The following is a 15,618-nucleotide window of genomic DNA, read 5'->3' on the forward strand; positions in this document are numbered from 1 at the left end:
AAGCTTGTTTTTATGGTAGTAAAGGCACTAACTAATACATGTAGAAGGAATGATGGAATTAGGAATTACTATTTGGCAACCATGGTAATAATATTTGATTGAATAGATGCTAAAACTAGTGGGTGAATATACAGTGAGAAAGAGGATATATCCATCTTCTCAAAGTATCTTCACCCAAATTACTTACTATTTGCGCAAAGGAAAAATAGTAATGTTACCATGGAAAGACCTGGCAGCCAAGTGATCAGTATTAACCTCGACAGTGACGGGACAGACCTGTCATGTGTGCCTCCCAATACGATGCATGGGAAGGACACCACCTGTCACAGCTGCACAGCCTGAGTCTACTTGGGAGGAGACATCCAACAGACTCAACTTTTAGAAATTGTATAGAGTAGTTGCCCTGAACTTTTCAAAAACATCAAGGTCATAAATGGTAAGAACAACAGAGAGAGGAACTGCCACAGATTGAAGAAGATTATAGAGACCTGACAACTAGATTTAGTCCATGATTCTAGCTAGACTGGATGCCTGGACCAGAAAAAAAGTTTCAATTTTTTTTTTTTCTGTAAAAGACGTTATTAGAACACTTGGCAAATTTTGAATAAGATCTCTATTGTGTCAATGTTAGTTCCCTGATTTTGATAGATAATTTATAGAAAATGGTAAAAATCATGACTCATATAAAACTCTTTAATGCATGTTGAAGACGTTATTTAACGCATGAGGGAACCAGACGTTAGAACTGGTTCAAAAGAGAATCCAAAGAAAAGTTATATTTGTAGATCAGGAATATTGAAATAGGTATGTAAATGAGGCAAAACTGGTTTTGCCTCCCTGCAGTATGGGAGAAAAGACAATTGGACCTCTTCCAGATGAGATAGAAATTACATGTCCATAAGAATTAGTTCATGTCACTATCACTTACCTAGAATTTGCCAGGTTGTAAAGTAGCTCACAGACCTGGCTAAAAACAGATAACCTAGAAGATTGTGCTGTATATAAACAGTACATAGGCTTCCACTTCAGACTGTGCATAAACTTTCTATAATTTAAATTTGTTTTAGGATTCTTATGGCAGGTTATCCTAAAGTTGAGTAATTTTGAGGATTTGAGGGAACTGATCACATCTTTTAAAAGGCATGCATATAAAGTAATCCTTAGATGTCAAGTTCTATGGGATAGGAAAATGAAATTGCTTTATCTTTGAAGGTTGAATCCTTTCGTGTTGTAAAGTTTGTGCAGCAATGCCATTCGTAGGAAATACTGCCAGTGCCCATCTCACAGGAGTGGGGTTTATGGCTAGAGCGGTAGGGGAGCCAAGTCAGCTGCTTCAGGCAATTATAAGGAAATGGCCTCCCATAAATCATGATTGCTTTGGGTGGGGAGAGATGAATGGAAAATCAAGGACTCAGTGCTGCTGTTCATTCTGAAAGCCTCTAAATTACTCTAGTCTCATTTCATGTGTCTAAGCTGAAGTCGTCTAGTGGAAAATAGATAGAAGGGCAGCCGATCAAGTAATTAAAAGATACTGTTATTAACCAGTCTAGAGGTCAGATTTATCTGTAGCAGAAAGAAAGGCAGCCTAATTGGGCCTTAAGCTCTCATTTTTCTTCCCTAACCTTTTGCTCAAAGCTGTTTCTTGTTTTGGGGGATATATGACCATGTTTTAAAACGCATTTCTTTGGTCTTTTCTCAGACTCTTGTCACAGTTTTTTCTCTCACATAGCTGGGTTAGATCTTGGGGATCCACATAACTATTTGATGTAATCTTGAATGTGTAGTTTAGTTAAGTCAAGATGTAGTCTGTCTTTTTTTTTTTCCTATGGAAGAAGTTGGTTACTGGATTTTTTTCAGAACTTATAGTTGCCCTATAGGGGGCAGCAATCCTCTTTACAGGATATAATGAAAATTAATGACTGCGTAGAGAATCTGTTAATGTTTTTGTTTTCTTATGTCTTTTGAGGGCCCCACTTCCCCCTCTCTTACTTACCTTTTTTCTTGCTTATGTCCATAAGCTCCTGTGATCGTGACAGGACATAATGACATCAGGCTTAAGTTCCTGTTTAGCAGCAGTATTTCTGTTGACTTCTGGGTTGAAACAAACATACAGAATGTTTTGGTCACTTGCTTATATAAAATATGCATTTTTAAAATCATCCAAAAAGGAAAGAACGTTTTAACTTGACCGAGGTTCAGATTTTGAGTTTTGCTTGTTTTAAAACGTGTCTGGAAATAGCAGTGTTTAAATACAGTTTGCCGCGTCATTTATTTTTCATTGTCTCTGTGGCTTTGGGGGATGCTGTATGTCTAGGACTCTCCCTACAAGTGGAAGGGGTTCAAGCTCTTCAAGCAGGGATGTTATTTCTGACAACTGGAGTATTGGTACAGGTGATATTCCACCTGTCTCTTTTCTCTCGATGAATACTCATTTTACGTCGGTGTACAGAGAACCATTCATTCCTTCCTCACATCCTCAGAAGCCTCGTGATTGTCATTTCAGCTTTGCAGGCTTTGATTGTCTGGAAAATGCCATTTAAGCAGCTGATTATTTTATTTCTCTTTTTGGTAAAGGTACTTGATCATTGATTTTATTTCACTGAGTTCAGAAATTCTGATAGTAATTTGTATTCTAAATTCTGTTTTTAACACCCTCAGCTATAACCTTGAGATTTTGATCTTGTTTTCCATAGATACTGTGATGATACTGACGTACCCAATGGTTTCTTATCTCTCTGTAGGCACCAGAATTTCCTGAGTTTGCCACTCAAGTCCAGGAAGCTATCAATTCCCTCGGGGGCAGTGTCTTTCCTAAGCTTAACTGGAGTGCCCCAAGGGTAGGAACACATAAGTAATTCTCTTACTGTTTGAATGTTCTTTGTTTTGCTATTTATTTCATTTCATATCCCTACAGAGGGTCTAATTATATTCCTAATTCTAGGAAAAATGCCGTGGAATTTATTATTAATTTCCCTCTACTATTTTACCTTCCGGATTTTGCTATACACTTTCCTGGGTCTGTGAAATACCATGTATTCTGCCAAAAGGTAGTTTTCACCTCCTGTGTTGCTGATTGTTTTAGAATTCTGAGGAAATTCATACTCTGCCCTTTTCAGAAACGTGCCAAAAAATTTTTAGCTATGTTCCGCTGAGCTTTGTGCCTACTTTGCATTTGCCTTCCCGTCTTTTGTTCTTATGTATGAGACATTTACCGTTTAAAGTTGTAGTGGTTCAGAATAGCTCACCTCCTTCTCTTTCAGATTTGATAGATGTTAGTGTAACAGCTCTAGCCGCCAAAGTTCAGGTGTTTGGCTGCCACTCCCCAGAAACGGGAAGGGTGGAAATTGATGTCCCTTTTCTTGGAGAGTAGCTGGTCAAACTATTTCTTTACCACCTTAATCTTGTAGCCAAAATGTCAATGTTTCTGACACTTCGTTTTCCTCTCTTCTATTATCAGTAAGAAAAACATGGGGAAGTGCTTAGGCCTGGGCTGAAATGTGAGGACCCTGGCATCTCAGTGTTGTAACCGAGTGTCCGAAATGCAATGGTGGTGGTCTTTGCTGTTAAGCATAATTTAACATTTGACAGTGCTGCTAACATTTACTTGACTTTCTTCTTTAAACCCTTGAGGTGATATGCATTATTGATTTTGTTATAGGCCTGAGCATTCGTAGCAGCCAACGTGGAATATGGACTAAATAGCATGTGCTTCATTCTTTAGGATGCGTATTGGATAGCAATGAATAGTTCTCTGAAATGTAAAACCCTCAGCGACATCTTTCTACTTTTCAAGAGTTCTGATTTCATCACTCGTGACTTCACTCAGCCGTAAGTATCTCTTATTCTCTCATGTCAACAGTTTCAGTATTTGTGCAAATTTTTCCATAGACGAAATTCCATTACTTGTAGTACTATTATAAATGCCAGCTCCATATAACAAAGCTATTTCATATTGCCAAAATGACCTGTTAAAGCAAATCTTTCTTTTCCCTTTATAGAAAATAGTATATAATGAATATCTGAAAATGTTAAGGACTTTCTGTATCTCTGCTTATTAATCATTTCAGTAATTTTTTTCCTGTTATAAAACTGATAAATGTTTATCATAGAAAAGCAAAATTAGGGATTACAGGAAATATAAAAGCACTCATGACCTGGAGTGGTGGCTCATGCCTGTAATTCCAGCACTTTGGGAAGGAAAGACAGGTGGATCACCTGAGGTCAGGAGTTCAAGACCAGCCTGGTCAACATAGTGAATCCCCGTCTCTACTAAAAATACAAAAAAGTAGCTGGGCGTGGTGGTGTGCACCTGTAGTCCCACCTACTCGGGAGGCCAAGGCAGGAGAATTGCTTGAACCCGGGAGGCAGAGGTTGCAGTGAGCCGAGATTGTATGCCACTGCACTGTAGCCTGGGCAACAGAGCGAGACTCCATCTCAAAACAAACAGAAACAAAAAAGCACTCATGATCTTGCCACAATTGGTTCTTACACTTCTAGAATTCGATCTATAAATAAATATAAATATATCTATCTCTACCTATATACAGAGTTTTTAATGGGATCCTATAGTTTGTATTTCTTTTTTTTTTTTTTTTTTGAGACGGGGTCTCACTCTGTCGCCCAGGCTGAAGTGCAGTGGCATGATCTCAGTTCACTGCACCCTCTGCCTCCTGGGTTCAAGCGATTCTCCTGCCTCAGCCTCCCGAATAGCTGGGACTACAGGCGCGCACCACCACACCTGGCTAATTTATTATATTTTTAGTAGAGACAGGGTTTCACCATATTGGCCAGGGTGATCTCGAACTCCTGACCTCGTGCCACCTCAGCCTCCCAACGTGTTAGGAGTACAGGTGTGAGCCACCACACCCAGCCTATAGTTTATATTTCTTAGTAGGCTGCTTTTGCACTTACAGTGTGACATCATTGCATGTCTAAATTCATCATTATTTTCCGTTCCCTTAATGCTGTGCCTCTGGAGAGCTGTAGCATAACATATTTGACCCACCTGCTGCTCTTCCAGAGCTGCAGTGAATATCCTTAAGCTAACTCTTGGTGCACTCTCCTAATTTTTTCCTTAGGATAAGTTTCTAGAAGTGGAATTGCTTTGTTTCTTTCCTTTGCCTGTCACTCTATAGCTAAAGAATTTGACAGTGCAGTCAGCGTTGTAGGCGGACAGAATACTTGCCCTGCTGAGCCGCAGGTGCTCTCTTTATGCTGCTTCTGTTGTCTTCAAATAGCAGCTATTTTTCTAGGTTTCTCTTCCTGTCACATCTTAAACAGACCAGTTATCTCAGTTAAACTCATCTTTAAACTGACCTTTAAAGCATATCACAGAACCTAGAAGCAGCAGCATGAAGGTGAAAATCTTGTATAAGCATGCCGCTTCCGCCCCGTCCAGTTGAGTTTGTCCTGCCAGTTCATTCCATTTCAGACTCAGATCCTTTTTTTGAAGTAGATCCTGGCGTGATCACTACATGACGGTCGTGCATCAACTCTGGCATCTGAGCTGTGCAGCTTGGACATACGGTTTTAGTATTATTATATTGATTAAAGAAAAGGAAGTTAAGTAACCATCAATGAGTGTGGTTGTATTACATTGTATTACATGTTTACTGTATAAGGATTTTACCTGTACTGGTAGTTCTAGTTTGATAGAAAAAAAGTGTGTGTGTGTGCGCGTCTGTGTCTGTGTGTGTGTGTTTAATAGAGATGGGGTCTCACTATGTTGCCCAAGCTGGGTCTCAAACTCCTGGGCTCAATTAATCCTTCTGCGCCTGACCAAGTGTTGGTTTGACATTCAGTTGTCAACCCTCTGGTTGTGTTGGCACAGGTGTTGGTGGTCTGTTTTAGTAACCAGTAGTATTTTCATTCTAGTAGCTACCCTCTGAAAAGTAGAACAAAGTTGTGCCTCTGTGTTCCGTTGGAAAGCTCTTTGACATCTAATGCTTTAAGACGTCTTAAAATATGTTACACTGAAAATACTGTCTACTTGATAATTCAGCTGGTAAGAATTTTTATTTTGAGATGGAGTCTCACTCTGTCACCCAGGCTGGAGTGCAGTGGTGCGATCTTGGCTCACTGCAACCTCTGCCTCCAGGGTTCGAGCAATTCTCCTGCCTCGGCCCCCCAAGTAGCTGGGATTACAGGGGCATGGATACCATGCCCAGCTAATTTTTTTTTTTGTATTTTAGTAGAGACGGGGTTTCACTGCATTAGCCAGGATGGTCTCATCTCCTCACCTCGTGATCTGCCCGCCTAGGCCTCCCAAAGTTCTGGAGTTATAGGCGTGAGCCACCGCGCCCAGCCATGCCCAGCTAATTTTTGTGTTTTTAGTAGAGAAGGGGTTTCACCATGTTGGTCAGGCTGGTCTTGAACTCCTGGTCTTGTGATGCCGCCCGCCTTGGCCTCCTGAAGTGCTGGGATTACAGGCGTGAGCCACTGTGCTTGGCTCTCATAAGGATTTTTATATGCCTTTATTGTCAGTTGCAGTGAGAGTGGGAAGACACCTTTGCCTTTCCAGAACTAACTATAAACTGCTGTTAATTCTGAGGCTGATGTTTTTTTAAATCAGCTTTGCGATTTAGTGATCAGCTGCCTCCTCTTAAGCTACGTCTTGCTTTTTATCTTCGTTTAACTGATGTTCCAGTGGATGGTATGAATAATAGTCTGTTGTTTTGCATTTTGTACTTTTTGACTTTTGCATGGCAAGGAAGTTAAATCAGCAAGTGAGTTTGAGGCCTTGGATTTAGAGTGTTTACCCACAGAATGCCATCCTTCTGCTATTATAAATAATTGGGAGTTGGCAGGAGCACATACCAAGCACTGGGCTTTCAGCCTTTTAGCTGGGCACCACTAATGTGTCACTTTGTCTAGAAATAACTGTTGGTAGTTGCTTAGCAATTAATAAATCAGTTGCATCACAGGAAGTGTTGCCATCACATACAAATTCCTTGTTGAAAGAACTCATTAAACATGTACGTTTGTCACAGAGGCCTGGAAGAGCTCTTGAAAGATTAAATGAGGAGTATAGTTCCTTAGATTGGACAGGATCATATCAGTGATCTAACCCTTTCCTTCCGTAGGTTAGAAAATTGAGGCCTAAATCTGTTCAGTGATTTGTTCAGGATCCCACAGCTAGTTAATAAAAGCTAAAACCAGAATATAATTTTAATAACACCATTCTAAAAGTTCTTTGTACTTTCACTTAATATTAAGTTATAGATTCATTCTTTCCGAAATACTTCCCATTAAAATATTAGATAATAGAAGAAAACGTTTAATTTACAATACATAGTTATATATAATATGTATAAAGTTATATAACATAAAAATGAGATTATGTTGTTTTTACTATTTTGAGGCTTGACTTGACAAGAAAACAAATATGTTACAGTCAGAATTGCGAGTTAACAGAAGCCGAAAATAGCTTACACGCGGGATTTAAAAAAATACATTATTTAAAGAGGAGTCTGGAGATTGGGTATTTTTAGGAATACTGGGTGGCTCACCAAGGTCGCCAGGAACCCATGCTCTTTCAGGCCCTTTCCTTCCGCCATCCTTGACGTAGTGGCTTGGTTTTTGGGTTTCTCACCTAATGGTTAAAAGATTGCTGCTACAGTTCCAAGTATCTGTCATACGAAGACATGACCATCTCTCAACCAAAAACAGGAGGGGTATGTATGTTTCCTCTCATTCTTTTCTGTATGCGAACGAGTAAAGCATTCCTGGAGGCCTCCTGGGAGACTTCCTCTCAGCCCTCATTGGTCACAGTTACCCAGCCTAATCCAGTAGTTGGCAAAGGGAGCAGAATTGCTGTGATTCGTTTAGATCAAGCTTGTCCAAGCTGCAGCAGCCTGGGATGGCTTTGAATGTGCCACAACTGAAATTCAGAAACTTTCAAACATCATGAGATTTTTTTTTGAGATTTTTATTTTTTTAATTTTTATTTATTTTTTAGCTCATCAGCTATCGTTAGTGTATTTTATATGAGGCCCAAGACAATTCTTCTTCCTCTAATGTGGCCCAGGGCAGCTAAAACTTTCGACACCCCTAGTTAGACCAAGGTTCTCGACATGAGATGCATCAGCGTTATCCAGAGAGTTAGATAAAACACAGGTTCCTGGGCCCCAGGGTTTCTGGTCCAGCAGGCCTGGAGGGGGCTAAGCAGATCATTTCTAACCTGTTTCCAGGCAATGTGGATGCCGCTGGTCCAGGCCCACGCCTTGGCTGCTTAGATTAGTCAGCACATGCATCCCAGGGATTAGAGAGGGAACCAGGAAGCACAAATGCTCCCAGCATCTGAACAATCCAGGTTCCATTGGACAGGCTGAAGACGGGAACCCTGAAGAGTAGACAGCCAGTACTGTCTCCCTGCCTATAATGTACTCTAGAACATTAATTACTGCTTTTTTCTTTCCTGTTCTTCAAATGGTTACTGTAGACAAAAAGCTTTAAAAAGTGGAGGTTGACATGACATGTGGCCGGGCGTGGTGGCTCACATCTGTAATCCCAGCATTTTGGGAGGCCAAGGTGGGTGGATCACAAGGTCAGAAGTTCGAGACCAGCCTGGCTAACATGCTGAAACCCCAACTCTACTAAAAATGCAAAAAAAAGAAATATGACACGTATAAATGTGTTGACTGTATTATTTGCCAAGATATAAACATTCTATGTGATTAAACTTGCTGAGTCACAGGCTGCTTTCATTATTTTATTGTGACTTCAGTGGGCTGAGTAGACAAGAAAAAATTTTGATACTCAATTGGCATTTAGAAAAAGGGGCTGAGTGAGTGAAAAAATAAATTTGTTAATTGTTTCTTTGAGGGGCTCATGATGAAGGAGAAATACATTTGACTGGAGGTCAGGGAATTTGATTTGTCTTTTTAAAATTTTTTCGAGATGGAGTCTCCCTCTGTCACCCAGGCTGGAGTGCAGTGGCGTGATCTGGGCTCTGCAAGTTCCGCCTCCCAGGTTCACGCCATTCTTGCCTCAGCCTCCTGAGTAGTTGGGACTACAGGCGCCCACCACCGCGCCCGGCTAATTTTTTGTATTTTTGGTAGAGACGGGGTTTCACCGTGTTAGCCAGGATGGTCTCGATCTCCTGACCTCGTGATCCGCCTGCCTCGGCCTCCCAAAGTGCTGGGATTACAGGCGTGAGCCACGGCGCCCGGCCCTTTTGTCCTCTTTCAGTGTGCAAAATATTTCGAACAACACGAGAGAAACTGTGTGTTGATTATAATTATTTATTTATTTACTGATTTTATTTTATTTTTATTTTTTTCTTGAGAGGAAGTCTCACTCTGTGGCCCAGGCTGGAGTCCAATGGCACGATCTTGGCTCACTGCAACCGCCGCCTCCCAGTTCAAGCAATTGTCCTGCCTTAGTCTCCTGCATAGCTGGGACTATAGGCACGTGCCACCACGCCCGGATAATTTTTATATTTTTGGTAGAGACAGGGTTTCACCATGTTGGCCAGTCTGGTCTTGAACTCCTGACCTCAAGTGATCCACCTGCCTTGGCCTCCCAAAGTGCTGGGATTACAGGCGTGAGCCACTGCACCCAGCCTAATTATAATTATGAATTCCACAAAAAATAGCATGTCAGTCTGAAGGCATGTTCAGGGCATAATAAATATTCCTATTTATAGTTAGGCCATTTGCCTGGCAGAAAACTAAGGCTTGTTTAAGCTGAGGATGATTTGGGTAGTAATAAAAGAGAAAAATATGGCACTCTTTTTATTTTATTTTATTTTTTGGTAAAATTATTTCAGTGTTTATTTTGCTTCTGAGTAGAGACAAAGGATGTGTAATTATCTGTCATTGACGTACACTGTGTATTTCCCCCTGTATTTTTTTTTTTCCCAGTGGCTTTGTGGGAACAGGTAGTGTTTGGTTACATGGATATGCTCTTTAGTGGTGATTTCTGAGCTTTTGGTGCACCCATCACCCAAGCAGTGTACACGGTACCCAATGTGTAGTCTTTTATCCCTCGCCAACCCTCACCCTTTCCCGAGTCCCAAAAGTCCAATGTATCATTCTTATGCCTTTGCGTCTTCATAACTTAACTCCCACTTACAAGTGAGAACATACGATGTTTGGTTTTCCATTCCTGAGTTACTTCACTTAGAATAATAGTCTCCAATTCCATCCAGGTTGCTGCGAATGCCATTATTTTGTTCCTTAAAAAAAAAACAAACACCACTCTGATTAGTCATCAGTACTACTTAAGCATATTTCTTTAGTTTGGGGATAGAATATTTTTTCTTTTCCTTTTTTTTCTTTCCTTTTTAAAAATTTGTGTCTGTAACATTGCTTTCCAAAATTCCTGTTAACTGGCTAATTTTAAAGTGTAGTAAAAATATGCTAGCATAATTTCATAGTAGCTTTCATCGCAGTAGGGCTTTGGGATTTTGCTTTTTTTCCTTCGGAATAAAATCTTTGCTATTATTATACCTGAGAATTCTTTTAGTTTGCCACTTACATTGTAAATAATGTAACATTACTTAATCACATTTGTGTTGTTTTTAGAATTTTCATAGCTAGCTAGAGTAACTATAATTATTCTGCCAAGAATTTGAACTTCGAATTCAACGTAAGAGCCTCCTTTCAGCTTAGACTACAAATTAGTGACTTTAGTTTAATACCACATTCTGTTGGTACTTTGTTGAAATTTTCAGTTAAAGAAATCTTCCAAATTAACATTAAATACTAACCCAGGAAAAAAGTTTTAGGAATTTTTCTTATTGGTGGTGGTGGTGGTTTTTCTGTTTTTGTTTTTCTTGAGATGGAGCCTTTTTGTCGTGGGAAACATGCTGAGTCCTCCAGTGACCTTGGTGGGATTTAGGGTAGCCAGACTGAGTTTTCCCGCTGAAGCTGCGGCCCCGAAGGCCATGCTTGGAGACCAAGCCGCTCTAGTTTGATGCTTCCTTCCTTTTCCCTATTTCTTCCTTTCCCCAAGAATGGTGCAGACTTCCTGCTGAGGCCTGTAGTCGGTGGACAGGCATCTCCTGGCCCTTTTCCCAAGAACCTCTTACAGAGCTTGAACTGCAGCTACTCCTCAGAATAACCATTTCTAAAATATGGGCTGGGCACGGTGGCTCACGCCTGTAATCCCAGCACTTTGGGAGGCTGAGGTGGGCAGATTACCTGAGGTCAGGAGTTCGAGACCAGCCTGACCAACATGATGAAACCCCTTCTCTACTAAAAATACAAAAATTAGCTGGGCATGGTGGCGGACGCCTGTATTCCCAGCTACTCGGGAGGCTGAGGCAGGAGAATTGCTTGAGCCCGGGAGACGGAGGTTGCAGTGAGCCGAGATCATGCCATTGCACTCCAGCCTGGGCAACAGAGCGAGACTGTGTCTCAAAAAAAATAAAATATGTGTCTAGTCCCCATCTTGGACACTTCGGATTGGAATCTCTGGGGAAGTATTTTGAAAAATCATCTCATTCCACTCTCTCATTTTCAAACCTGTGTTCTAGAAGCTCTGACACACCCTGAGGTTCAGCGTGCAGTAAGTAGTTAACTGAATATAAAGACAGGGAAGAAAAAGGGGTCTGACAAGTTTTCTACAGATTTGATTGAATAAAGAACTTTAGAAATCGCCCAATACCATCTGCCATTTACTGCTGAGGCAACTACGAGCCAGTCCCAAAAGATAATTGACTTTTCTAAGATGAGAAAATACTAGTACAGAGCCCAAGGTCCTGATTGTGATTTTTTTACCTCTGGTCTATTGTTTCTTTTGTTTATTGGAATGTTTCCCTTTTCTCCTTATGTAGATTATCTAATTAAAATATTTCACTTGTCTCTATACTAGATATATATACAAAAATAATTTTCTTTATTTTTTTGAGACAGAGTCTCACTCTATTTCCCAGGCTGCAGTGCAGTGTTGTGATCTGAGATCACTGCAACCTCCAACTCCTGGGTTCAAGGGATTCTTGTGCCTTAGCCTCCCAAGTAGCTGGGCTTACAGGCATGCGCCACAATGCCCAGCTAATTTTTGTGTTTTTAGTAGAGATGGAGTTTCACCATGTTGGTCAAGCTGGTCTCAAACTCCTGACCTCGTGATCCGCCCACCTCGGCCTCCCAAAGTGCTGGGATTACAGGCGTGAGCCTCCATGCTTGCTAATTTTTATATTTTTCGTAGAAGCAGGACCTAGCTTTGTTGCCCGGCTGTTCTCAAACTCCTGACTTTAGGCAGTCTTCCCACCTCAGCCTTCCAAAGTGTTGGGATTACAGGTGTGAGCCCTGTGCCTAGTCCTTAATTTTTATTAACATAAAATAACTGATAAGCTTAATTTTTATTGAAATAATTTTTAATCGAAAGCTAGTTTTCTTGTTTTAGATTATTACTTCTCAAGATAATGTACCGTTAAGTTAGTTTGATTTGAAGTAAGAGATTTTTGCTTTCCAGAGAAAAACTAGGTTGTTTTTAGGTTTTTTTTTTTGAGACGGAGTCTCGCTTGGTCACCCAGGCTGGAGTGCAGTGGCACGATCTCGGCTCACTGCAACCTCCGCCTCCTGGGTTCAAGCATTTCTCCTGCCTCAGCCTCCTGAGTAGCTGGGACTACAGGTGCACACCACCAGGCCTAGCAAATTTTTTTTTTTTTTTTTTTTGAAACGGAGTTTCACTCTTGTTGCCCAGGTTGGAGTGCAATGGCGTGATCTCGGCTCACCACAACCTCTGCCTCCTGGTTCAAGCGATTCTCCTGCCTCAGCCTCCTGTGTAGCTGGGATTACAGGCATGCGCCACCACACCCAGCTAATTTTGTATTTTTAGTAGAGACGAGTTTTCTCCATGTTGGTTAGGCTGGTCTCGGGATTCCCGACCTCAGGTGATCCACCCGCCTCGGCCTCCCAAAGCGCTGGGACTGCAGGTGTGAGCCACCGCGCCTGGCCATGCCTGGCTAATTTTTGTAGAGATAAGGTTTTGCCACGTTGCCCAGACTGGTCTCAAATGCCTGAACTCAAGCAATCGACCCGCCTTAGCCTCCCAGAGTGCTGGGAGTACAGGCGTGAGCCACCGTGCCGGCTCTGCTCCCTCCCTTTCAGTGAGTCGCCAAGTGATCTTGCTCCTACCTCTACGCTTCTCCTTTCTCTGTCCACTCCCATTCCCATAGTTGGACCCTCATCTCCCTGAGGCTATTGCAGCAAGCCTTCTACCAGGTTTCTCTGCCTCCCACGTTGCCGCCCTTCCCCTAAACTGTCCAACACCATTATGCCATAGTGATAAAGATTTAAAAAATGTTTTTAAACCCCTGGTACCTGTGAACACAGTGATGTTCTTAACGCCTAAATGGAATGATCTCCCTTGCGTACTTGAAGATTTTAGGGGTCCCCATTGTCTATATAATGAAGTCCAAGTGCCCTGGGTGGGCACACAAGGCCTCTCATGACCTGGATGCTTCTCTTTGTCCAGAGTTTCTGTCCAGCTCCATCTGTTGCAGTTCCCCCTTGCGTCCTGCGCTCCATCAGAGATGATCTCCTCTAGTTATTTGAATGCTCCGTGAGATCTCTCACTGCCCTCCCTGCCTTAGCACGTTTCTCTGTGCTTTAAATGCGGACCCCTTCTTGACTACCGCTCCCCTCCGACACACAGCAGCCAGCCAGTCAGTTCTTCCTTGGTGCCGCGGAGCGTTTTTTCTCCAGTGTGTTTAAAATTGTGTGTGCTTTTTAGCTTTCTCCACCAGACTAACCTCATACAGAACGAAGGAGTCTTCTTCTTTTTAACATTCCCAATGCCTAGCCGAAGCTTTGGCACAGATGGGCATTTAATAAGCGATATGAAACATTGTTGATGAAACTGAGGATTTTAAGAGGAGGAAGCAGTATACTTAATGGAGGGCTGAATGGATCTATCCGAGTTTTAAAATGGCACGTAGGAGACGGATTTGATTACCTGTGTGGCTTTTGATGGCCAACGTTACATTGAGGGAGAAGTAGGCTGCTGGCTGCACTGTAAGATGTGCACAACAGGAACGTGTACAATGACAGTGCCTTCTTCCCCTTGTTGAGAATCGGAGGTTAGACAGGTTGAGTCTTGGTGTGGCCACTAAATTTGGGCTTTTCTGGGTATTAGTTTCTTTGGCTTTTGACAGAAAAAATGGAGATTATACTATGTCTATGGTTATAATAGCTCATAACATTGTTTATTTTAATTTTTGTGGGTACATAGTAAGTGTGTATATTCATGCAGTACATGAGATGGGTGTTTTTTGCTTTTTGGGTTTTTTTTGAGATGGAGTCTCGTTCTGTCACCCAGACTGGAGTTCAGTGGTGCTATCTTGGCTCAGTGTAACCTCTGCTTCACAGTTTTAGGCGATTCCCCTGCCTCAGCCTCTCAAGTAGCTGGGTTTTCAGGCGTCCACCACCACAGCTGGTTAATTTTTGTATTTTTAGTAGAGACAGGGTTTCACCATGTTGGCCAGGCTGGAGTCAAACTCCTGATCTCAAGTGATCCGCCTGCCTTGGCCTCCCAAAGTGGTGGGATTACAGGTGTGAGCCACTGCACCCATCCTGGGGTACACTGCATGTTTTGATACAAACAGGCCATGCCTAATTATCACATCATGTAAAATGGGGTATCTGTTCCACTCAAAACATTTATCCATCCTTTGTGTTACAAATGATTCAGTTATACTCTAGTTATTTAAAAATGTACAATTAAATAGTTGTTGACTATAGTCACCCTATTGTGCTATCAAATACTGGACCAACTATAGAAATGATCCTGGAAAGTACAGTCTTGCTCATAACGTTGTTTTGAGGATTAAATGAAGTAATATCTCAGGGTGCCTAGGCTAATGCATAGCATTGAATAAGGCTTAATAAATGTTGATCGAATTTGAGTTAGTCTCCTGTTTCTGGATGCTTTTAGTAAAATGTTACTTTCATGTTAAATATAAGTTACATGTGTGCATAAACTGACACCAGTAACAAAGAGATTCAGTTGCCTTTTCTTCTTCCAAAGGTTTATTCATTGTACTGATGATTCTCCAGATCCATGTATAGAATATGAGGTAAGAAGCTTATTTTCCTTGATAATCGTAGATGAAGATGTGTTGAGAATTGCTATTTATTCTTAAGTGAAATGAAACAAATGAAGTTTCTTGGATTAATTTCTTTGGGAACCTAAAGCCACTGAAATTTTAAATTTATGAAATATACACATAAAAGGATATATATTATATATAGAATATATACACTAAATATATGTATGCAGTATACACTTGCTACAGGATATATGCAGACACCTTTAACAAAACAAACATCTTTTTACGCCTCACAGCTGCACCTCATTGTTTCAGCATTTTACCATTTTTTATATTGTTCACTCACCTTACAAATAACTTATAAGAGGTTAGGCCAGGCACAGTGGCTCATGCCTGTAATTCCAGCACTTTAAGAGGCCGAGGTGGGCAGATCATCTGAGGTCAGGAGTTCGAGACCAGCCTGGCCATCATGGCGAAACCCCACGTCTCTACTAAAAATACCAGAGTTCTCTGGGCATGGTAGTGGTCGCCTGTAATCTTAGCTACTCGGGAAATTGAGGCTGAAGCATTGCTTGAACCCAAGAGGTGGAGGTTGCGGTAAGCTGAGATGGTGCCATTGCACT

The 15,618-nt window shown here is 41.4% G+C and overlaps 1 protein-coding gene across 2 annotated transcripts in view; it reads left to right on the forward strand.

The window, feature by feature from the left end:
- CDC123 (cell division cycle 123) overlaps positions 1–15,618 on the forward strand; it is a 52,451-nt gene that overhangs the window by 19,284 nt on the left and 17,549 nt on the right. Inside the window, exons 5-7 of one of the 2 annotated variants that reach the window (XM_008002261.3) lie at positions 2,742–2,837; positions 3,722–3,828; positions 14,974–15,022. In XM_008002261.3, coding sequence (XP_008000452.1) covers positions 2,742–2,837; positions 3,722–3,828; positions 14,974–15,022 — 252 coding nt within the window. The remainder of the gene's footprint in view (positions 1–2,741; positions 2,838–3,721; positions 3,829–14,973; positions 15,023–15,618) is intronic. The other variant, XM_008002262.3, reaches the window with a different exon arrangement.

This window comes from Chlorocebus sabaeus, chromosome 9, assembly GCF_047675955.1.
Source record: "Chlorocebus sabaeus isolate Y175 chromosome 9, mChlSab1.0.hap1, whole genome shotgun sequence".
Classification (NCBI taxonomy): Eukaryota; Metazoa; Chordata; class Mammalia; order Primates; family Cercopithecidae; genus Chlorocebus; species Chlorocebus sabaeus.